Genomic DNA, 25,803 nt, shown 5'->3' with positions numbered 1-25,803 from the left:
TTTTTTGTTTGGCAGGAAGTTACTGGTTTTATTTATTTATTGTGACTCGAGGATTCTATCGAATCTATTTGAAAAAACTTGGTAGGATCCTATTGTGCATGATACAATAGGAAGGATACCGTTTCTTATTTAACTGACTCGGTAGAAACCTATTGAATCTCTACTAAAAACCTATTGAATGAAGCTTTGTTTTTTTTTTTCCCGTCGAAATTTTCAAATAACCTCTGGATTAGGAGTTGAAGTTTCCATAACCTTTTTTTTTTTGGTCATAAATAGGTTTTCCATGATCATTTTCTAGGGGTGCAACTTGGTTCAGTTCAAATCAGAATCAACCAAACCAGTGATTTTGTGGTTCAATTTTGGGTCAAGAAAATGGAGAATAAATCAATTTGATTCAATTCTTATATAAAACTGAACTAAATCGGGAATCAAACTCTTAATGATTTGCTACTTTTTAGGAGTTAGGGCATATATTATTTTATTTTTATTTTTATGGATAGATTAATGGTTTATTATATAAAATTTTAGGTTCATCTTTTTTTTTTTTTTCATTAAAAATATGTTGCTTCCAATTAAGTTTATAGGATATTGGCAACCCATAAAATCAAACTGGACCAAACTGACTTTAGTTCAATTTGGTTCGATTCTATGAGCAATTCAGTTTGGTTCTATATCTTATTTAGTGGAGTCGACTTATGTTGGTTCCATTTTGATAGAGACCCAAATCAAACCAAGTTACATCCCTCATTTATAGCCTACTTTGCAAGATCTAGGGGTATTGCTTATTTTACCACAAAATCCTTGTGGAAATCTTATGCAAATAATAATAATAATAATAAAAAGAAGAAGAAGAAAAAGAAGTACATAAAAAAAATAAAACACACACACACGCACACACAAAATCTTAGACAACATTCTAGACAAAGTATTTTGTCTTATATAACTAAAAAATTTCGGAATGGACTGATTTTCTATGATGATGATCTCTATAGTTAGTAGATTATCCTCACAAAAAATCAGCCAATTCTGATACTTCTAACCCCATGAAAAGTGGTTACAAACAAATAGTAAAAGTTGACGATTTACGATTCTTCATCTTATAAACTAGAGTTAGAAATTTCAGAATTGGTTGATTTTTTATGAGGATGATTTTCTCACCATAGAGATTATCCTCATAAAAAATCAGTCAATTCTGAAATTTTTAGCCTATATAAAACAAAAAGCTTTGTCTAGAATATTGTCTAGGATTTTGACAAAACAACACCACCCTCTCTCTCTCTCTCTATATATATATATATATAGATCACGATCCATATACACATAAAGCTACTCATAAAGCTACAAGGTGTGTGTGTGTGTATATATATATAAATTGGGTGGTAATTGTGTTGAGACTAGAGGAGGGATCTTTGGTAGACGCAAAGAGTATAAGTGCACGCTGAGTCTAAAATGACGGATGCAAATCATTTGTAAATGCAAATGATTTGCAGTAGACTATTTGCTGAAATTTGTGAAGGGCTTAAGGGGTTCATACAAATAATTTGCAAAGTAAAAAGAATTTAGAATATAATCGAATAACTGTAAATTAGATTCCAAAAAATCATTTGCATTTGCAAATGATATGCTTCGTATCAAGCAGGGCTTAAGTGTGTGGAAAGAGAGGATCAAATTTTATGGTTGGTCGGAAGAGTAGGTGGGTACAGTGAACACATCACATTAGGTGTGTGCAAATAGCGGACGCATATCTCGAACATTCCCTTGTCAGGGTCAGGGATGACTCGCCCGACTTATAATACTATGATTCAAAAGGCTCTCTTCTTCCCGCCAATTTAACGGTGGTGTGGAAGAAGAAATGGAGTCATCAACATGGGAAGAACTCGATGTGGACGACTCAGATCTCCCTTCCTTCATCCAACCCAAAACCTCAACCCTTCTCCCTTGTAAACGCTTACACACCAACAACTCCTCCTCTCACACACTCGAACCATACTCTCAACTCCTTCCCCCATCTCAATCTCAACTCCAAACCCTAGATTCTCCATCCGAACAACAACCTCTTCACCAGGTAGATCATCACAAGGATCAATCTCACCCGTCCACAAGCTCTCCTCGTCTCATTCCCGGTCCAGCCGGCGCCATCCAAGCTGCCATGAACCGGAGACAAGCTGCGGTTACTAATCGAAATGTCTCTTATGGCTGTGGGAATGATCGAAACCGTAATCAGGAGTATCTGAGGATGGAACGAGAAGATGGGGTTGAAGATGAGGATTTCAAGCGGAATTCGTGGATTTGTGCCTTGGATTTCCTTCAGAAAGAGAGGGTTTCTGTTGATTGTTCAGATGTTGAGGGGGATTTTGTTCTGAGATCGCCATTGAGCTCAATTAAGAATTGTCTCAGTGCCGATAGGGTGCCTCAGGTATTCTTGATTGGTAATTAGGTTTGAATTTTTTATGAAACATTGAAAAATTCCAATTTAATTTAGTCATGGTTTGAAGTTTTGTACCCTTTTTGAATGTTTAGGCTGACATGACCTTGAAATGAAAATTAACCTCAAAAGTTAAGTTTTTCAGAATTTCTCAGTTGAGATAGTCTTTGTTTGAAATTTTTTTTAATGAAATGATGGAAATTCTTATTTGATGTAAATGTAATTGTTGTTTCGAGTTTTGTACTGTTTTGCTGAGAATGTCTCAGTCCAGAGAGAGTCTTGGCTTTTTAACCTGAAAGATCTTAAATCTTGCATGTTGTAGCACTCTAAAGAGCCTAAATTGCATTTGGTAATTATTTTTATCTGACGTGGTTGGACGTGCGAATAGGTTGTTGCAATTATTGAATCCTGCATACCAAATGGGCTCGGTGATCTTATCGTAACTCTAAAGGTATCATAAGAAGAAAGTGGTTGATAAAATGTGCATTTAAAAAATATATATATATGGGAGGCGTTCAGCGCCACACAATTTAACAGTCTTTTTAACAAACAAAACTCCATCGTTGGATATACATCAATTGAATGGTCGAGATTGAACTAAACAGCATCTGTGCTTAAGTTATAAATTTATGAGTTTTTTAGAGCGCCATCCCTCATTTTTACAATAATTAGTGCCATCTCCCTGGCACAATTAATACCCGATAGCACATCAGAAATTCGATGTTAATTTTTCTATCAATTAAGCCTTTCTGCATCTCGTTAAAGAAAATGGAGGAGAAACAAAATATCCATAATCCTTATTTTTTTTGGGATTTTTTTCTTTTTTTTAAAATTCAGGTCCATTAATTAAAACTTGAAAAAGCTTGAATTAAAGGAGATTCCCATCTACAGGTGGTAAATTTGAATTAAGCCACAACATATAATTGGATTTTTTTAAAAAACCGAGATTTGCATCTGAGACACGGTAGAAAAACAGAGGAAGCAACATCAGTGAAGGAAAAAATAATTAAAAATGCAGATCAATCAAAGAAACATAAAAGAGAAAAAAAGATAAAGAATTTACATTCGAAAGATTGGTTTTCTGGTTTCGAGAAAACTCCTCAACTTGTTGAATCTCTTGTGAGAAACTTTGAAAATAAGGGAACAGAAGACCTGTCTCTGCATACATTTCTCTCTCCCTCTCCCCGTCTCTCTCCCTTACACACACAACAACAGAGTTTAAATAGAGATTTAATGGTGGTCACTCTCTCTATTTCTCTATCTCTATGTCTTTCTTTTGCTGTTGTTATAATATACACAGGAGAGCAAAGAAAACGAAGAGAAGGACCGTTCGAACAGAGAGGGAGGGAGGATTCAACGAGAGCGAGAGAGAATGAGAGAACTGGTGTAGAACAAAACTCTCTGTTCTTCCTTCTTCATTCTTTGGGTTTTAAGTTGAGGGGAGGTATCACTAAATCCTTAAAAGTTTAAGGATGGCGCTGTAAATAATAGAGGTTTTATAACTTAAGCGCAAATCGGCTAATTTTCAATCCACGCCGTCGATCTTCGTCTTATCCAACGACCTTATTTTATTTGTTAAAACGTCTGATATTGAAGCTGGTGGCGAACGCCTCCCTATGTATATATATATATATATATTTCTTCAAGAATGTGTCTTTGCAATTAATTTTGCTAAAATATTGATTTCAGGATCCTACAGGTACCATTGGTGCTAACATTCATCGCAAAGTCCTAGCAGAGAGCGATTTCGGGAAGGATATATCAGTTGGCTCTGTTTTGATTCTTCAGCAGGTTTCACATCTTCATTAATATAATTTGTTTCTTTTTGTTGACAATTTTGATCATGATAAGATTTCTAATTCACTAGTCATTTGAAAAATCCACAAGTGTTTAAATAACTTGTTTTTTTTTGGGGCAAAAACTTGCTTTAAATAACGTCTTTGTCTACAATAAATGACTGACAGAAACATGGTTCTTTCAGGTTGCTGTATTCTCTCCTTCTCGTTCGGCACGTTATCTCAATGTCACGCTGAGAAACATGCTCAAGGTGCATATTCTTTTTCTTGTTTTTCCCTGGGCTAAGTTGTTTGATGTTTATTGTGATTTCTGATCCCTCAAACTAGTTAGTTGGTCGGTTTCCATAGTTCTTTGGGCATATTTACCTTGTTTGCACCCGAAGTAAACACATCTGTAAACTGTTTATCTTACCTAGTGTTGGGCATTGTAGTTCTATGGAAACTGGCTTCTAAAGTGAAAAATTCAACTGAATTTTTCACTTATAACTTTTAAGTCCACACTTGATAGTGTTGGGCATTGCAGCTCTAATAGAAAAGGTCAACCGTTAAATGGATTAATTGCTCAAGTAGGGAAAGAGCCAAATCCCTTAGTTAATTTATTTTTAAGATGAGTACCCCTTTTTTGTATGTTTCATCCACTTTTGGCAGGGTTTTTCTGTTAGATACACATTTGGAAATATTCAAGGTTAACCCTAGATCATGTTTGGTTCCTTAAAACAGATGTAATTGTAACTAGTCCCTGTGTGGATTTCTCTTGTTCGGAAAAAGCATGTTAGCTAGTACTATTGTTACATCTAGTCTTAATAGGAGCTAATTTGTTGTCCTCTGATGAGAAATTGAGAATCAAAGAAGGTGATTCAGACACTTGTTATCCCATTACCTCATGGAGAAGTTTAAAAAGGTACGTTTCCTCTGATATATTACCACGGGGGAGAAAGGTATGTGTGTTGTTTAAACATGATTAAATCAATCACCATGGCCTTCAGTGCTTCACTTTAGAAGCTCAGTGGACATTTAGTTGGATTATAGGTTCTCAAGATCATGACCATGACATGGCAGCAATAACACTAAAGAAGAGTGGAATTCGTAGTTGCTTTATTTAGATCCTAGATAATATTTTATCCTTATTTTTAATTGAGTTTATTTAGGAAGTCGTTGCTGTTTTGTTGCTATTTTAGTAGACCTTATTTAGGAAGATGTTGCTGAGAATATTTTATTCTTATTTTTAGTTGAGCTTATTTAAGAAGTAGTTGCTGTTTTGTTGGTAGAGCATGACCATATAATTGTAATGGGGGAACTCATTGGACATTTAGTTGGACTCCGGATTTAATGAAGTATGAGGCACTTAAGTACTTTTAGATGATCAAGAATCAGGATCACTCAGCAAAAGGAGGTAAATTATTTTTCTGGAGATTCATGTGGTCAATCCATTAAAGGAAGCAAAGGTACACTCCTTGCAGACTAATCATTTATATGTCAAGTTGTCATAAACTTTGATGCCTGGGACGTTTACAATTTGCCATTACAAAGCTAATCATTGAACTGGACATGTAGTGAACAAAACAAACTAGTTCCATATAGCTTTATTTTCTTACCCGCTAGATGCACATTACATGACCAATCTCTCATCGTCATCATTATTGTCGTAATCTGGGCCTTATCTGAAATATTGGGTTTGGCGGAATGAACTTAACTCTATCTTGAGGCATGTCTTTAGCCGAGGAATATGTTTTGATTTCTTTTCTTACTATCTCCATCCATAACATTTTTGACCTTCCTCTCTTTTTTAAAACCCTTTGATTTGCACTAAAACACTCTTTCTCCTTATGTCATTATTAATGTTCATTGAACATCCCAAACCATCTCAATCAACTTTTCTTTATTTTGTCTGTATTGAGATTATGTCTATGTTCCCTCTTTTGTTCTCATTTGTAATTGTTTTTCTTAGTATTTCCACTCTTCTAGCTAAACATCCACATCTTTGCTATAGTCATCTGTTTTCTTTTTTGATCAATAAGCCTGTTTTAATGAGATCAATAACTCGGTGCTTGCAAGTACCTAGGTTTATGATATCATCACCCAACGACTTTACCAACTAAGCTAGTTGGCACCTGCTCTGCTATGCTCTTCTTATTAATATGTTTCTTTTTTTTTTTAATCTATAAAAATGCTTTTATTAATAAGGATGGTCGAGGAGACCTAAAACTCCTAAGGTAAACAAAGAGAACCAAATGGTATTAAACTAAAAAAATATAAACCGCAAAACCAACACCTCCGCAAGGCTACAAGCTACCTATAAAATTACAAACCCAATCCCACTTCCCCAAGAAGTCTTCAAAATGAACCCCGCTCTTCAACGTACACCGAGCTCCAATAAAACAAGAGACCTAGGATTTCAATATTTACGTTGTGACTACTCTGTCCTTTTTCTCGAAGACTCTGCTATTTCTTTCACGCCACAAATGGCAAAAGGTAGAAGGAACCATAGCTTCCTCTTGAAGACTTGAAAGCCTAAACCCCAATGAGATTAGCCTTCGAATACACCCCAAAGGGACTTGGGCATGCACCCCGTCACACCGAACAAATAAAAGCAGTGGGACCAAACCCTGTAAGCATACTCACTGTGGAGGAGGATATGATTCACAAATTCCCCATCTGACTTACATAAGCTGCAAAAGTTGGCCGAGATGATCCCCCTTTTCATAAGATTGTCCACGGTTAGCAATTTGCCTTGAACTCCCACCTAGACAAAGAAAGCTATCCTGGACGGAATATTAAGACCACAAACCTCTCTATACGGAAATGTTCCAATCGGATTTACTAATTTAGAGTAGAAAGATTTAATCGAGAATACGTTTTTATTTTTTAGTCTCCAAACACTAATATCCTCCCCCACAAAAGTACCACCCAACTCAGCAAGGTCTCTCAGAAGACCAAGGACATCCTCAATCTCCCCATCATTAAGCGATTTTCTAAAATCCAAGTCCCAAGATGACCCATCCACGGAGTGGTCCAAAAAATCAGCCATACACCTCTCTTTCTTCAAAGAGATAGATAACAGACTTGGATACCGAACTTTAAGATTATCTGGACCGCACCACACATCCTCCCAAAAACGAATTGAGGAGTCATCCCCTACCCTGAAGGAAATGTTACTTTGGAACGAAGGAAGGATCTTCTGAACCCCTTTCCAGATTCCGCAACCATAAGATGTAGACACCTTACCACTCTCCCAGCCAAAGGATTTCTCACCAAACTTTGCTGCAATCACCCTTTTCCAAAGACTATTCTTCTCGCACCCAAACCTTATTCATAATTTTTAGATTTTTAATCACTAGACCCCCATGCTTCTTGGGCCGACATATGCCCCTCCAAATGACCAAATGAAACTTCTTCTTGCTCGTTGTATCATGCCACAAGAAATCCCTAAACAATTTGTTTAACTTGAACTCCACACTGACGGGCATAGTAAAAAAGAGAGAAAATATACCGAGATACTAAATAGAATGGTCTTGATCAAAGTAAGCTTGCCCCCCTTTGACAAGTAGCAAGCTTTCCACGAAGACAACCTCTTACCCACTTTTTCCAAGACAGGTTCCCATAATGATTTGCAATTGTAAGAGGCCCCCAAGGGTAACCCCAAATAAGATGAAGGGAAAGCCCCCGCCTTGCACCCCAAATTAGCTCCGAGATAGTTTAGGTCCTCTACATCTCCGACAACAAAAATCTTACTTTTTCTAGAATTCAACGAAATTCCAGAAAAAGTCTCGAAACACATCAAAATACCACTCAGCGCCCAAATTTACTGAATGGAAGCATCCAACAAAAACATAATATCTTCTGCAAATTGAAGAAATGACACTGTCGAGCTATCTTCTAACATCTTAAAGCTTGATATATCCCCATTATCCACTGCTTTAGTGACCATCCTACCCAAAACTTCGGCCACAATGACAAAAAGGAAAGGAAATAGAGGATCCCCTTGTCTTGGCCCCCTTGAACTCTTGAAAAATCCAGTTGGAGAGCCGTTAACCAAGATGGAGAAAGAAGGGGTTGAAACACACTTCATGACCCAATGAATTCACATTTCTCCAAACCCCATACAAGCCAACAAATATTTCAAGCAGTTCCAACTAACGTGATCATAAGCCTTTTCCAGATCTACCTTGCACACCATGCTTGGAATCTTAGACTGCAATCTTGAGTCAATGCACTCATTAGCTATCAACACACCATCCAGAATCTGTTTCCCCATCACAATCGCCCCTTGAGCTTAGCTAATGATAGTCTCCATCACCTTTTGTAGCCTAGCAGTCAAAAACTTAGAAATGATCTTATACGTGGCACTTACGAGGCTTATGGGCCTAAAATCTAAAATATCCTCCACCCCTTCCTTTTTAGGGATTAAAGCAACGAAGGTGTTGGTTCCAAAATCTAGAACCCATTGAGATAAAAGTCTGCCAAAACCGCCAACAAATCTGCTTTGACTACTTCTCAATAGACTTTGAAAAAATCCATTGAAAAATCATCTTGCCATGGAGCTTTGTCTGAGTTCAACTCCTTGATAATATTAAGCACCTCAACCTCCTCAAATGGTCTCTCCAACCACACTTTCTGCTCTTTTGAAATTGTATCAAAGTCCAAATCATCTAGAAGGGGCCTTGACAAATGTTCTTTCAAATATAGACTATTATAGAAGCTCACAGTACCTTCTCTGATCTAATCTTCCTCCACTATCCACACCCCATTAATCCTAACTTGTTTGATGAAATTCACCCTGTTATGGAAATTCGCCATCTTGTGAAAGAACTTGGAATTCTAATCGCCCTCTTTCAACTATTTCACATGAGATTTTTGTTTCCAACACATTTCTTCCTTGTAACATACTTCACGAAAAATAATTTTTAGATTTGCTCTTATATTCTTCTCCTCTATTGACAACCCCACCGTTTCCTCTCTTAAATCTATCGCATCCAATTGGTCAAGGATGTTCTTTTTTATGCATTTCAATCCTACCAAAAGTTTCTGTGTTCCACGTCCTCAATTTATCCATCAAAGCCTTGAGCTTAAGTTTGAACACAACACTCGGCCTACCAATGAAGGAAAAACTACTCCGCCAACCATGCACAAGATCCGCAAACCCCTCCTCTCTGAGCCATGTGTTTTCAAAACGGAAGGGTTTTGGGTATTTTCTCATGATGCCTAAGGTTAGGGTGACCGGACAATGATCCGAATAGGGATTCGGAAACGTCTCCTGCTCCATCAACTCGAAAAGATCCTCCCAATCACTGAAGACAATAAATCTATCCAATCTATTTTGTATTGGATTATCCTGAATGTTAGACCAAGTGTATGCCTTCCCACACAAAGGAATATCAACCGACAAATTTCTATTCATAAACTCCCCAAATCAGATCATCTTGGAACACACTCTAGCACCTCCCTTTCTTTCGAACGAAAATTTGATAACATTAAAGTCTCTTCCCAAGCATCAAGGTTTCCCCCAATACGTACCTATCGCATCCAACTCCTCCCAAAACTACTAGTCGGTCCATACACCCCTGAGAACACCCATTCTACATTACCATCCACACAACTGCATGGCACCGAGGCTGAGAAAACACCCAGCAAGGAATCTTTAACCACAACAAACCTCTCATCCCATATTACTATGATATCGCCAGCAGTCCCAACCGTTGGCACACAACACTTTATGAATCTGGACGCCCAAATCTTTGCTATAACCTTATTGTTCACCACTTCCAACTTGGACTCTTGCAAGGAAATGAGATGTGGCTTTGTTGCAACGATCACCGACTTCACCACTGCTCTCTTAGAGTAGTCATTCAAACTCCTAACATTCCAAACCATGAAGTTATGCTGCATTATTAACAATAGATAGCCGCCTACTTCTTCTGCTGTAAACTGGTTTCAACCCAAATGAGCAAGCCTCCTTCTCAAGCTCAGCAGCCTCCTTTACTAATCTAGATTTTCTCTTGCTCATTTTCGACTCCAAGATGTCCAGACAAAGAACCTTTTCGCTTACCCCAGGACACAACACCAACGGGTTGCCTTCCACTGCCACGACCATAGGCTCTGTAGAGGCTTCCACATGTTTTTCTTGAAGATGGAATAAACACTTGGCAATTACCCAAGGCCACCTCCAGAAGAACTCTCGCCGCTGTACCCCTCCTGGAAATCCTTAGTCCTACAGATTACCCCAAGTCAAGAATACCACCCAACATCCACTCAACAATTTCACTAATCACATCTCTCCTCAAAGCGATGGCCCTTCAGCTACCCAATATTTCTAGACCAAGTTCCTTAAACACAACCAGTTGATTATTCCAATTGTTGTCGAAACCTTCCAGTCGTTGGACCTTGATCGCCAGACATAAGTCCCTCCATGGATCTGCCTGTGCAAGAGGCATAGACCACACAGCCCCATCTCCGTACGTCTGAAGCTCTATACATTTTTCTACACTCAGCCAACACAGCAGATCTTCTAACAGAATACGAGGAGTTCTCATGCCTCTAACTCGCCTCTGGTGCGCAATGCAAGTCTCGAAAGTAGCTTTCTGATTGTAATCCAGGTCGTAAACTATCTCTCTCAGTCACAATAGCTACTTTACTCGAAATACCAACTACCGAAGAATGGGCCTCGACTGAAACAACAATATATGGGTTTTCAGTGTTCGTCTCAGTGTACATGTCCGTTATAGGGCTGCACTCTCCATAATGCCCACTCCTTCGCTCCACATAAGCATCCACTGGTCCATGGGCTTGACAAATACCTCCACCAGAATGGATCCGTACTAACAGCGTAGGGTGATTTTCGGGTTGAGCCTCAATGAGGAAGTCCTTACTTGGGTTGCAAACACTAGAAGACCCACTCACTCTTTCCACATTTGGATCCATTGGACCATGGGCTTGACTTACAACAAGAAAGCCTCCATCAGTTGTAACCAAGTCAGGCTGGCCCAATACAGTACATGGAGTTCAAAAGAAGCCATATTAGTTGGTTTGAGCCAGTCCAACTCAGGCTTGCAACCCCCCTCTGCTACATTCGTGTACATCGCACCCACACTTACACCCAGATCCACGGAGCAATCTACAAGTGACACATGATCCTTTCCTAGTTGATCTGACGGTTCTGCATGGTACCATCCAGAAGTCTCCATCGATTTCTCCTGAGCCTCAGGCCAGTTATGATCACAGACTTTTTAGGATTCAAAAAATCCTCAACCATAGCGTTGTCAGAACCCATTTTTGCTAAATTCGGCACCTAAATTTGATACACCCAGGTCATCTTCCCTACCAACCACCACCGCTGTCGAAGACGTAACCCACAACGCAACTCTCGATCCACCAGCACCATCTGACAAACCATGGGGCTTCTCACAATCATCTCCCTACACAACTTCTTTCCCTTCTCTTCTCAATTGAACACCAGCCCCTTCAAACCCTTCTAACCTGTTAATCTCCTTCGATGACTTCTTCTGCAGTTCACTGATTTTGATGCTGACCCAATAGTCGAAACTTCCTTTCGACACTCTCTGAAAGTTAGCAAAGCTATCTCCTGTGTTTGCCACATGGATTCTAGCCATTGATAGATCTTCTAAGGAGTGAGTAGGGCCTTCTATGTCTAGCAGACCTCCAAACGATTCTCCGATACATTTGAAATACTCCTTCGACCAAAGATGAAATGGAAGGCCCTCCACTTCGATCCAAACTGGTTTCTTCCTCCACATACAAGAGTTTTGGTTAATCAAAGCAAACCAGGGTTTCAGTAGCGCCTCAACACCTGAGTTAACAAAATTTTCAACTTGACAAAGAAGTTGAACATCTTTAAGTTTGGTGCAAAGAAGATCCTTCTGCACTGGTTGATTGGTATAAGAGAGAAGTTTGGACTTCCACATGTTTCTAATAGCCTGCTTGACCTCTACCCAATCTTACCCACTGTTTGTAGTCTTGCAGATGATAGCCTTAATCCAAGGGATAAACATAGCTGCACAATTAGTATCAGACCTCATAGGTATTGATACAGCTCCACTCTAGTGGGGGCCACTTCCAACGACATCTCTCATTGGCCCTACATCTTTAACACTAACCTGGGGATCTACCCAGAGACTCCCTCTCCCTTTCTGTTGAATTTCTATACCATTCAGTCACAAGGTCTGTTTTCCAAAGATCCTTAGCTATCGAGGGCCCTATGCTTTTTCCCGCCATGACAGGATTACCACGTGAGTCGCCAGTCTTACGAAGTTCCTCAGCAAGATTTCTCCATCCAGACCCTTCACAACCTTCTGGAATAAGCGAAGGAGTGGACCACCCAGAGCTACAGAAATCTGAGATCCTGATGAATCTACCACAACTGTTGGAATCATCTCCTGCAGCCATAAGAGTCCTCCTGTCTATTGTCGACTTGAGTCGAAATCGTTTACTTGCTTCCCAACAAGCAGCTTTTGCCAATGCCCTAGCAATCCATGAAGCTTCTTTGCCAGAGCACTGTAACTCGGCATCCCTTTTCCCGCCTCTTTCCACGATACTTACCTTTCTAAGATTCTTCACCCAGATTAATTTCAATTCAAAAAACTTTCAGATCTACTTGAACCGGAACACCACCATTGCAAGATTCCACCGTTAACTTCCGCCATCTACCTTCTCTCTGGTTCTTCACCATATTTCAGGTTTCCACTTTCCCTATGGCGTATAGAATTTAAGCTGATTGAACCCACAAAGACTAGATATGTTTCTTGATTACCCAACGTTCAGATCTGGATGTTGATTTCATCTGTTTATTCATACGTCACAGACGAAACGGAAGGACTTCTATTGGAATCCCCATGTAAATTCAGTGGGATGGGAAAGGAAAAATGACATATGGATAAAGCATGGTTGGTCTCGTTGTTTTCTTGAAATTCTGTCCCTTCAGTTTGAACTGTAGAAGTGTGGATTTTGGGAGGATAGTTGGTGTATGGGTGTAGTGTCTGGAAGGGGATTCTTAAAGTAAGAGAGGAGTTTGAGAAAGGGATTAGGTTTAAGGTGGGCATGGGGGATAAAATCAGATTTTGGGAGGATAGTTGGTGTGGTACTTCACCTCTAGCGCCCAATTCCCGTCCTTGTACGCTTGTTCTCGGAAAAAAAATGAAACAATCCATCGGTGTTTGATTCGCAACGACTCCAGCTCCACTTGGGATTTGGGGTTCAGGAGAAATTTTAATGATTGGGAGCTAACTGAGGTGACTTCTTTCCTTGATCTCTTGCACTCGTGTCTTCTCGATGTACGGGAACAGGATAGGTGGGAATGGACTAGGGCGAAAGACTTGAGATTCTCTGTCAGTTCTTTTCATAAGTGGCTTAACCCTTATGTCGAGCGTTCATTCCTGGGATCCATCATTTGGTCTAACTCTATACTCTCTAAAATCTCATTTTTTGTGTGGTTGGCCTCTCTTGGTAAAATACTAACGATGGATAATTTGATTGTTCGGGGTTGGATTACACCTAATTGTTGCCCATTATGTTTGAAGGATGGGGAGTCTGTCAATCATATATTAATCCATTGCCCATTTTCTTATCATATTTGGTCAAATTTTCTTGGTTTATTCCGTATTCATTGGGTATTTCCTTGTAAGTTCTCCTCGTTGGTAGAAGGTTGGGCTAGTAATGCTTTCTCTTCCAAAAAGAGATTCCTTTGGGCTATTCTTCCTTCGGCTATTGCTTGGGGGGTGTGGAATGAAAGGAATAATAGGGTCTTCAACAATAAGATGAGAAGCGCTCATGGCAGTTTCTTAGAGATTTTGGGCTTGATGTACTTTTGGTCGAAACAGAAATTAGAGTTTAAAGGGACTACTTTTGATGATTTCGTCTTTAGATGGAACTCTTTATGTAATCATTGATGCTTTATTTTCTTTGTTTTGTAGTTCTTTGAGAGGCTTCCTCGGCCTCATTGTACTTTGTTTTCTTTTATCAATACATTACACTTATCAAAAAAAAAAAAAAAAAACTGTAGAAGTGTGGATTTTCATCTCCGGATTACTATTTTTTTGGACTCACCTGAAATTGTTTTTTCTTATCAAATGTGTTTTTACAGAAAAAAATGACTGCAACAGATTTGACATAAGAGATTTGGATAGGGAGATTCACTTAAGGAAAAGGGGAAGTGTTAGGCATCCCCTTCTTTTCATCTTTCAATTTTAATCCAGAGTCCAGACTTAGTCATTTTTCTTTTGAATGCTTTTGCAAAACTTTGAATTTTTGGGTTAAGATTTGCTCCAGTCGAACAAGAGGCATGAATTTATTTGAAATTCATTTACTTGGAAGGGATGGCCAAAGTTGGCAAGATTTACTTACAGTTCCCACAGTAGAATGGAAATGTGTGTGAAAGTGTATAAAAAAAGAATGGAAATGTGTGTGCGCTGAAAAGTGTGTAAATAACCAAGTAGGTGCTACAAGTATAAAATCAAACTATAATGCTAGAAGAGTGGTATCGTGATCATTTACTCAAAATCCACTTGAAGATTTGCTGATATAGTCTGTCTTTTGTTTTAAAGGTTATTGGTAAAGACAGTGGACCTCCTTCACCACAAACATATCCTGTACGTTCTACAGTCAGATGTGCTGCTGCTTTTACAGGTATATCATGAGCTTCTATCTCAATTTGTTCCTGAAATTGTATATCATTTAGAGTATATACCAAATCCCAATTGGATTACCAGGGGAATGCCAAGAAAATAGGCCAGGGATGGAAGGAAAGACATCCTTTGTGAGATCGAAAGCACCTGAAAGACCCACAAATGAGGCATTCAGGAGATATACCAATGCAGATGATCCCGTGGAAGATATTAGACGATCAAAAGAAGGAAGTCCTGCACCAAGAAACTTCCACTGCAGTAGCAGCAGTGGGCACCAACGTGCAGCTGCAGAGGTAGAACTCTTGTTGGTGAGACGGGAAACATCCAAAGAAGTTGAAATGGGGGCAGTTAAAAGAGATGGCAATGATGAAGAACGGACAATTGATGATAATGACAGGGCTGCTGCAGTGAAATTGGTTGACCATTCAAATGATCATGGAACCAAGAGAGCAATTGAAGTTCAGAATCAGAAGCAACAACTAATTTCAAGAACTTCACTCCCACAATGGACAGATGAACAGCTAGATGAGCTGTTTGCTGTGAGTTGTGACGATGGTATCTTTATAGATTGATTGTTGTATGAATGGTTGTTTGCAGTGAAATATGTCTCTTTGAAACATTTTTTGTTCTTTAGCCCAAATTTTTTGAGCCGGTTGAACGAATTCAATTTTGCCTACAGTCACATCTTTTGTTAATTCAAGCGATCATATCTGTTCTTACTATCTCTAGTGTGTCCTCTTTGATCCTTTTTTTCAATGTTCTAAAACCTTCATCGTGTATGTTATTTCTCAACTCATTAATAGAAAAGATTTATTATTATTTTTAATTCTCATAAGAATTCTCCATAAATTTCTTAAAACGAATGGTCATAGAAATCAACACTTAATACCTAGACCTAATAACTCAACAGAAGCCCTATTCAACCCACATTAAATTTCTGGGCAAATTGATAAAGCTCACAAGTTAACATCACCCCAAGTAAAATATTGCATTCTTAAACATTGTTATCGGTTTTGACTCCCCATTGAAAGTTGTATATCTTCATAAAAAAATCTTTCGAGCTCAACTTAATCATCTTTGATCTGATATTGATATGAAAAGCTGTAGCTACTTAAAAATGGCTGTATAGAAATAATAAAATTCCAAGAAACACATTTTTCCCTCTGAAAAACCATAATTTTGAAAAATAAACCAACACTTCCCTAGATAAAATCAAACACTAATTAACTTATGAGAGGATCCATACCAATTGAAGGAAGAATTTCAAAGATAAAGGTACAAATAATTGTGAAAAAAAAAAACAAAGATCTTACATGGTTTGATATCCATATTTTCGTCTAAGGTTGATTGAAAAAATAAATAAGTTACATTCTCTTTATAATTGAAACTCGATTTGACCTGGTCCTGTTTCTAAAGAATATCACATTGATTTTGGAAGTCTTATAGTCGGGGACAAGGAAAAATTAGAAGGAAAAATTAGCAGTTCTCTTGCTAAGGTCAACCACTCTATATAAAGGGGGTGGAAGTCCCATCACCCTTACAGGTGTGAGGAATTAGGGGTTGCAATTGGCCGGGTTGGATTGTGTAGTGTTGAGCTATTGAGGTAAAGGGTATTCTAAAATTTACCAACCTGAACCTGACCCATTCAATAATCATGTCAAAATCTTAAATCTGAAATTGACCCACTTATTAAACAACTAACACGACACAACCCATGTAAACGAAAGTAAACGTGTCAGTTGTGTCATGGCTAGGTTGACATGCATAAGCCGTGACATGATTACAACCAAATAAGAACAAGATTACAACCTTAGCACAAACATGAACACGATTATAACCCGTATCCACCAACCTACGGCCTACCACCTATATAAATAAGTATCACAGAACATAAATCAAGCTCTATCTACCACCAAAAAAACAAACCACGACTATTAAATGGTTTATATACTGGTCAACATGACATATGAGTGACACAACAATTAAATGAGTCAAAATGGATAAGATGGGTTGATGTCTTTAACTCAAATGCAACCTATAGATATCCCAATTTGCACGGACCCCTCTCGAAAATGCTCATAAAAATGTATTTTTACAATCAAAGGCGTAACGGCTTAACTTTTGAAATTCTCATAATAAAATGACCCAAAACCTTTTAATTGGCCAATGGGCTCACAAATACTTTTCTTATGGATCCGTGTCTACTCACCATATTCTAAACACCCACCTAAATCAATCAAAATCTAATTCCTAAAAATACCCTAACCTAATCAAATCCAACCCTACCCTTACCCAATTTCAACCTAAACCAATCTCTACATCCAACCTACTAAGAAGCCCATTCTTTCAAAACCTAAGCCAACTCACCTATACACTACCCCTAAACCCATGCCCAAATCCAACACCCTCTTAAAGTCCAATCCATGTCCATTGACCAATGTCAAGCTGCATAAAACCTTAAAAAGCCTATGCTCACAAACGATGGGCACTTGTCATCATTACAATCAACCTCCCAAATCAAATCTACATAAGTCAATCATGACCTTCAAAAGCTACAACCTATTCCCCCACCATAGGGCTTAAAATGGGTTAAATTTTATTCGAAATCTGAGTTATCCGGATTTGATTTTTAGCGGATTTGATTTCTTCAAGTATATTTTAATTAAAATATGGGTCGGATATTGGTTGATATCCCTTGACCCGAGTCAAATACGTGTCGGATACAGACTCATCCCTATAACCGCCTATATTCGAATGATATATTATTTTGTAAGTTGTAAGTTAATATTTTCATATTTTTTCAGTCTATCATTTATCAACAAGTATTAGGTGTAGTGGTCAAAGCTTCTTTTCAAAAGAGAGAGGTCTCTTGAGATCAAATCACTTTAAGTCACATTTTTAAATGAATTACTTTATAATGATTTGAATTTATCCGACTCGGCTGACCTGAATCAATTAATTTAGTTGGATTGGATCCGGATATGAGTTTAATGAAAGTAAAAAAAAATCGCATATGGTTTGAGCTAGTAGGATTTGATTCGGATCCAGATAAGGACCTGAATTAAAAATTAGGATATGGATATATAGGTATACACATATCCGGCCTGAACGCGACCTGTTTTAAGCCTTAACCCACTAAACCACATTTCATTACCAAATTCATTGCTTTCTCCAAAACTTTCATCATAAGTCATCCCTATACCCCCTTCTCTTTAATCAGCTCACTTAATCCATACATCTCCATACTCTTTTGCCACATGTCATTACTACACTCACCTCCCAAAATCTAACTACTTAACCTCTTACATTAATCATTTTATCAATCAAATACTCACACCCTTTACCATCATTCAACCTAAGGTATGAGTTGTAAAACCAACCCATTTGGATCTTATTGATAGATATGGGTGAAAACAACTCACTTGCCCCTTTTACGATATTTACCCATTCCTAATCTCAAATTCCAAATCTTTTATGCCTAAAACCCATGTCTTTCTCTAACACCTACCTTTAACATTTTATACCATAAAGCAACCCTCAATACATGTAAAACCCCCCATCTCCCTTTGAAAAATTCAATGTTATCAAGCCCTCTTTCTAACCTAAAACTCTACACAAATCACTACTCATTTCTCTACTTTTTCTTTCTTTCACTCTTTTCTCGTAAAAAAGATCCAACATAAATATTTCACTAAGGACTTAAGAAGAAGAAGAATAACTCATACTTCAAGGTGGGTTAGAATAAGATTTTTAATTTTGTTTTCCCATCTCTTCCCTCTCCATCTATCATTTCTATATCTCTTTCCCTTATTTAATTTTGATTTAGAAAGCCTTAGGATGTAATGAATACCTTCCCCTACTCACAATAGATTGAACTTTGATTTGATCAAAAGTGTAGGGATTGAAGTCATCTTCAAAACAAAAAATTATTTTAAACCACACGCACTTTGCACCCACGACTAAAAACCTATTTTGTGGCTAAAGCTAATTGGGCCCACTTCATTTTATTAGAGTGGGCCCATAACCACAAAAGCCAACACTTTTCAAAATTGTGTGACTTTATGGTAAGACATGATAGGGGTGTTAATGGGTTGGTTCCGGTTCGGCTCCTAAGGAACTTAGAACGATAACCATTTTGGTTAGTTCGATTTTAGGTATGGTTCCAAAATAAATGGAACCAGAATCGCCAAAAATCACGAATACCCATCTGTTTCAATTATTAAGAATTGAATGAGAAAAAAGAATTTTAAATCATTATAATTTTATTTTTCAAAAATTAATATACTATCAACAAAGTTATTAACTTAGTTATAATTTGTTACACTAAAGATGCAAATTAATAAAATACAAAATTTTATCTAATTAAAAGTAATAAATTTTTAGAAGAGACCTCATTTTAAGCTCCAATCGATAATTTATATGAAAAATTGAAGAATTTTGTTTAACATGCATTTATTTTGAAATAAAAAATATATTAAATCATCTATAGTATGAAAAGAAATGACAAAATAAATCGGTTTTGGGTACTTGTGGGTATCCATTGGATAGAACCTAACGGTTCTAGTTCTTATCAGTTCAATTCCAATAAAAAGGGAACTAGAACCAAGGTCTTCGGTTCCAATTCGATTATGGTTAAATGGGTACTCATTAACACCCCTAGACATGAGTAGGGTTCATCTCTCTCAATGCAATAACCTTCATGATCTAAATCCAACATTAAATCCCTTTACGTTTAAGGATACAAAATCATCGTTTTGTCGAATTTTTATTTTATTTTATTTATATTTTTCAAAAAATGACCATGTTTTCAAGGTTACCGCCTAAGGAGGAGAGAGAGGGGTATCTGTAGACACCACCTTTTGCATCCTCATTATTTGACAATCCGTTATCCAATTTTTGAATTCCTAATGATGAGCATGTGACAATTATGCCTTTGCACATCATTGCAGTATGTAGTGGTTCTATATGGCCATAACCTTCTTGAATAAGTACATCATTTGTGAATGTGATGACATTCGGTACCATAATCAGTCCAACCATCTTCTCCAACTGTTCTAGAGAAGTGACTTCTGCCACATGTGATTTGTTGAGTACCTTCAATAACGCTTCTCGATGTTTCTCTGAACTTTGTAATAGCTCTAGGATAGACACCTAGGTTGGTACCTTATTCATCTGCTTTATTATGTTGTATTCACTTTTATTGATCAGTTTGAGGAACTCTGCCACTTCTTTGTTTGTCACTTTTTTCTTAGCTTGTGCTTTAGCTACTTGCTTACTTTATTCTTTCTCCTCAATAATGACTTCTTTCCGTTATCAGTATTTTTTCTTTTGTTGTCACTTCTACAATTTCTTTTGCTTTATCTATTTGTACTTCCTTTATTATCTATTTTGCCTATATTGTTTCTGTTACATTCCCTTTTGTTTTCCGTATTGTTAGTTCTGTCCTAATTGTCTCTTCAACTTATGTCGCTACCTCTACCCTATTTTCCTTTTTAAACCCTTCTATCCCTGCTACTTGTATCTCAACCAACTTCTCTGTGTTGATTGTCTTGTTAATTTCTATCTTACTGTTCTATCTAACCTCTATCATAATTTTCTTTTCTTTCTCCTTCTTAGTTTTTTTCTCATTGTCTTTTATTTCCATAATGTTCCCTTCTTAGTCATTTTTATCACTCCAGCTATTCTGGTAATGTGGTCAACATCCTTAGGCTCTTCTGCCTTCTAATGTTTCCCAACCTTTCCTGTCTCCTTGACTTTCCTACTCCACTTATGAATACCAACCCGGTCTCATAACTCCAAGGAATTGCCTTGTTGAAGAGAAATAGATAGTTTAGGGATCTTAAAAATGAGTTGGGGAAGCTCAGGTTGGATGTGAAGGACTAGGAGTGGTGGTTGTGTGGTAGATGTAGATGAAGTGGGTGTACAGATAATGAGAGGTGGTGGTGACAATAATGGGGGTGGTGTGATGTTATATGGAATGATGGTGTTTGAAGACAAAATAAGGGGTGATGGATTTGGGGAGAAAGGTAAGGAATTTAGGATGAAACCTCTAAATTGAGCGAAGATACAAATGAGAGTATTATTTTGGTTTTGAGGAAGGGGAGTGGTCACTGAGATATCTGCGAGATTTGGTTTAAGATGGACTTCAACCTTTGACCCTAAGGTATAATTAGCTAAAAAGGTCAAAGCTTTTTTCCTCTTCTAAGATTGCGTTAATTGTATTCGTAAGCCCTACACCATTCCTGTTTTGAGTGAAAGCCCCTTGACACTTTTTACTATTAAATTAAAAAAAAGTATATGTCGATAAATAGGGGATTTTCTAAGAATGAAGAGGCACCACCTAATTTAGGTTTATGAACCAAATAACTTCAAAGGGATCTGGGATGGTACACGGGTAAGATATATGGGCAAAATGTTATATTAGGGGTTTTAGAAGGTCTTAGGCACTAAATCTGCCCAATCGAGGTGATCGGTCTTTACTATAATCTAGAGCTATCTTATGGTCAACATGTAATGGCTATGGTCAAGGCTAATGTACAATTATCATTATTATTTTATGCACAAGTCCTAAGAACTAATTGCAAAGATTGTGGCTTTAAATCTCTTGTCAAAATAGGCCACTTTGTCGCATCGTTGTGTAGTACAATAAGTAGAAATACTATGCACCATGTAAAAAAATATACCAATGTTGAAGTACTTTAAAACATGATGTTTTCCATGTAGATACGTGATTTTTGATTTCTAAAGATCACTACTTCTACAAAGGTTTGGAGTCGTCACCATTCATTTTTTGTAAAAGAATGTGAATGCTCACTTGATATACATTTTTAGAAAAAGTATCATTTTTGACGTTTAATGACTCTCGTATGGATAAGATATCAATCAACCTAAGATTGAGGTAAGCGATCTTATTCGAGAAGGGAAAGTGTTAGGCACCCCTCTCTCTCCATCGAATGATGATAACCTCAAAATAACTCGATCATTTTTGGACAAAAATGAAATAAAATAAAAATGTGGCATATTTGACGACTTGTACCCTAAGAAGGGGTTTGCTTTCGGCTCGAATTAGAGGATCATCTCATTGAAGGAAATGATCCCTATAAATATTTAGCCTTGAGAACAACACGTGTTTTTAAAAAGTGTTGGTTAATGGTTATGAGTCCATTCTCATGGGTTGAGAAGGACCCTAATACTGGTTGCTTTAAAAGGATTTGAAAAGTTTAAAATCGATTTTGTTTTGAACATGGTTACAACCTCTATACTTTCAACTGAATCGAAGTCCAATCTATTGAAGATAAGAGAGGGAGATCATCGCAACTTAAGTCTTTCTAACCTAAAAATTAAAGAGGTTAGGGGAAAATTAGAAGAAGGATATGGAGAGGGAAGAGAGGGGGGTATGTTATCCTCAATCCTACCTTGAAGCCTTGATGTCTTCTTCCCTTTCTTCTTTCTTCTTTTTCTTTGAGCCTTTAGTAAGTTATGAAGGTGTATTTTTAAAATAAAAAGTGATTAAAGAAGATGAGAGAAGAGTAAGAGAGAATTAAGAGGTTTTTTAGACTTAAAATTGGTACCCATTTTGGAAGGTGAGGGGGAGTATTTATAGGGATGAAGGATTACTTTTGAGGGTAAGATGGGGTGAAAAGTTAAAAGAATAAAGAATGGCATGGGGTTTGAGGATGAGAGGTGTGGAATTTGGAGTTGGGATGAGGGTATTTGTGGAAGGGAGGTAAATGGATAGTTTTTTAATCCAAATGATTTGGATCCTCCCCAATCCATTTGATTGTGTATTTGGTGAGGTGAAATGATGGGGTGTTTGGTTGAAATATGGGATTGAATGTTAGGTGAGATGAGAGAGTATGATATTTGATTGAAAGAATGGATTGTGTAAGAGGTTAGTTGGTTAGATTTTGGGAGGGTGAAGATGATGATGACAAATATCAAAAGGTATGTAGATGGAGTGATTAGATGAGTAGATTGGGAGAAAGGAGTATGGGGAAGGAATAAGTTTGAATGATGATGGAAAGTGTGGGTTGGTAGTTGTATTAGAGATGTGATGGATTAGGTTTATGACATGGAGTGTGGGTGGTGGTTTTGTTAGAGAAAAGTGATGGGTTAGGTTGGGTAGAATGATTTTTGAGAGATGAGTTGTCGTGAGGACAAGTGTTTCATTTGATGATCAAATGTTGATTGGTTGATGTGGATAATAGTTTGTCGATCTGAATTGGTTTGGGCTTTGGTGTGTTGGGCTTAAATTTTTGAAAATATTTTATGTTATTTGGGATTGGTTAGGATTTATTTTAGAATGGAATTTTGAGGATAGGTGAGTTTTAGGGTTTGAGTAATATGTAATTAGGTTTTGGCTAAGTTAGGTGAGGTGAGGAGTAGTTTTTGAGGAATTAAGGATTTGTGGGCCTTAATTGGGTTTGGGAAATTTTTGATCCTGAGGGTAGAGCGGTGAAAGGTGGGGATATACCAAGTCTTTTTGGTGGATCTATTAGACCTTTAAGGGGTTTCAGGACTCTTAAATCGAAAAAAATGTAATGTTTTATTGATTTGGGCTTTTTAGGGTCTATTAGCGAACTTTATTAGAAAATATTATATTTTTGGGTCCTTTCGAGAGGGGGCCTATTCAAAATGGAGTGTCTATAGTTGTCATTCTTTGTAGGAATTGAGTGCAAAGAACTTTAAAAAATAAACTAAACCCTAATTTGTACGGGCTAGAAATTTTGCACAACAAGACTTGAAAATACCGAGTGGATCGACGATTTTGATAGAAAATGGCTATCCAAGCACGGGGTCTAATAGGGTTTTGCCTTATTAATTTGTTGATCTCGTGGCACGGAGCTCGTTTGAGATATCAGATTTGATGATTTTTTAAATTTGGATATTTTTTATCATGTTTCAACAAATCAGAATTGAACACATTTTGAAAGGATTTTATTTTTATTTTTATTTTTTATTTTTTGAAATTATTTTGATTTGATTTTTTTTTTTTGTGAGAAGGTTCAATGGGATTCTAACAAATTGGGGTTTACACATTTTCTTTGCTTAAGGTCCTATTGTATTAGAGCTTGACCAAGGTCATGTTGGGGTGTTGGGATGCCGAACTCAACCTTTTTTGTTTTGGGGAATATAAGATGAGTCCCACCATTGAGGAGTTTGAAGTGTTATTGGGTCTTGAAATGTTGGGTGCGGTTGTTGTTCTGCCTCTGCGCGAGGGTTATAGAGGAGAGGCTTTCGACTTCTTGAGAATAAATCATAAGTTTTTGATGACTTTGGATGGTGGGTCGGTTTGAAGACAATGTCTAAGTCTTTCTTGGTTGAACGTCTTTTGGATCCCTCAAGGCTGTTGGTTCACTTTAATGCCCTTACTTTGATGGTGGTGAGCCAACTCTTATTTTCAGGTGGCAAAGACATTATAGACTTCTCTCTCATTCATGTGATACAACAAATTCAGGAGGGATGTTGGTTGGCCCCCATGCTTTTGAGTAAGATGTTTTAATCTCTTACGATGTGTTCATCCGGTCATGATAAGATTTTTCGAGTATGTGATCCATTCCTACAGGTAAGTTCCGTACTTGGTGTTAATTTACAACTTAAATTTACTAGTATGAAAGGTTTATAATGTTTCTCTTTTTGTAGTTTTGGTTCATGCATCACATGGCTTCGACTGAAGCAGTCAATCACCCATTTTGCATCAATGTCGATCTCGTACTCATGATGTCGAGATGAGTTGCTCCATTGGTCTCGGGTAGTAAAAAGGAATGGTACGCTTTTATTTGCAACCTTGATGATGATGCGATGAGATGGGTTGGTGCATTCTAGTCCCGAGGGTCTCTCGTGATTGCATTTGATGGGGTTTGTTTCTTTATTTTAATTGGTCTTCATGGGGCGACTTATTATAGACCACTTCGGATTCTTCGACAATTTAGCTATGATCAGGGTGTGCTCATCCCCAGAATTTTAGTGAGCTGGTTAGTTCTTTATCCTCTACACTTTTGAATTATCTTGTGAAGGAATGGGGTCGTGTTGAGGCTTTGAGTCGACCCGTCTTTGCATAACATTTATTCTCGTTGTACTTGCATTGGATTCATCTTAGTGGGACAATCTGTGTCGGTAGTGCCCTGAGCACATCTTGGTGTTTTGTCCTTCTTCAATTATTGAGATCTAGTGGAGGAGACCCAAGCTGATCATCGTAAAATTAAGGCTATTTGGCTCAAATCCTAAAAGAAGATGCACAAAGAGATTGCTTGACTGACATCCAAACTTGCATTGTCGAGATCTAGTGATAACGGTGAAGTAGATAGGCTTTGAACCGAAGTTGCTAAGTTGAGGGATAAGCTCGTCCAAAGTCCTCATTTTGACAATTTTGCAGCATATTTGGTGAGTCGTGATGTTTTAGATGCTGAAAGAGTGATGGTTAGCTAAGCTGGCTGTATCCGTGCTTTAGATGAACGCCTTGACTCTTTCTTTATTCTTTACCATGACGTTTGATGGGTTGTGTGTTGTATTTTCGTTTTTTGTATTTTCTTGTCATTATCTGAATGTATACAAAACATTGAAATATTTAATGCAAAGAAAATAGGTTTTGTATTTACTTAGGCTCAGGTATATCTATTATTTTTGAAAACATGAAGTTTTGTTAAATAAATCCTAGATTTGTCATCATTGGCCAAAATATTAATTTTTTTTAAAATTTTATGAAATGTCTTTATCAAATGAGTACGATAAATTTCGAGTTTGTAAAATCTTTGGCTATGACGGTCTTGGTGTTTTTGGCAACCACAGGGGATACTAGTATCAATCACTTTTTCAGTTCCTTTAGAGTCATACCCAGTGCCCTGGTATTGGAAGACTGTTATCTGTTTAGGTCTCGAGATTTTTGAAAATATTTTTTCGTTCACAGTTTATACTTGTGTGGGCCAGGAGTTCCCTTTTTTTATTTTTT

The 25,803-nt window shown here is 37.5% G+C and overlaps 1 protein-coding gene across 2 annotated transcripts; it reads left to right on the top strand.

Moving 5' to 3' along the window:
* Positions 1–1,707: 1,707 nt before the first annotated feature.
* LOC147406293 (nuclear localized protein) lies at positions 1,708–15,562 on the top strand. Of its 2 annotated transcripts, XM_086434245.1 has the most exons (6): positions 1,709–2,416; positions 2,814–2,876; positions 4,115–4,216; positions 4,407–4,472; positions 14,775–14,856; positions 14,940–15,562. In XM_086434245.1, the coding sequence occupies exons 1-6, from the start codon at positions 1,853–1,855 to the stop codon at positions 15,425–15,427; spliced, it is 1,365 nt and encodes a 454-aa protein (XP_086290371.1). In that variant the 5' UTR covers positions 1,709–1,852; the 3' UTR covers positions 15,428–15,562. The 2 variants fall into 2 exon arrangements, with proteins under 2 accessions (XP_086290372.1, XP_086290371.1); XM_086434246.1 differs by lacking the exon at positions 2,814–2,876 and having other exon boundaries at positions 1,708–2,416.
* Positions 15,563–25,803: the final 10,241 nt, after the last annotated feature.

This window comes from Akebia trifoliata, chromosome 3, assembly GCF_017979445.1.
Source record: "Akebia trifoliata isolate Shusen 1 chromosome 3, ASM1797944v1, whole genome shotgun sequence".
In the NCBI taxonomy this organism is placed as follows: Eukaryota; Viridiplantae; Streptophyta; class Magnoliopsida; order Ranunculales; family Lardizabalaceae; genus Akebia; species Akebia trifoliata.
Note: the sequence above shows the minus strand (reverse complement) of the source record. Positions and strands in the feature narration are given on the sequence as shown.

Excerpts from the sequence above, each read along its gene's own strand:
- LOC147406293 (XM_086434245.1), top strand. The coding sequence starts at position 1,853 with ATGGAGTCATCAACATGGGAAGAACTCGATGTGGACGACTCAGATCTC. Across the intron at positions 2,417-2,813 it reads GTGCCGATAGGGTGCCTCAG|GTTGTTGCAATTATTGAATC; the intron begins GTATTCTTGATT and ends ACGTGCGAATAG. Across the intron at positions 4,473-14,774 it reads CGCTGAGAAACATGCTCAAG|GTTATTGGTAAAGACAGTGG; the intron begins GTGCATATTCTT and ends TTTGTTTTAAAG.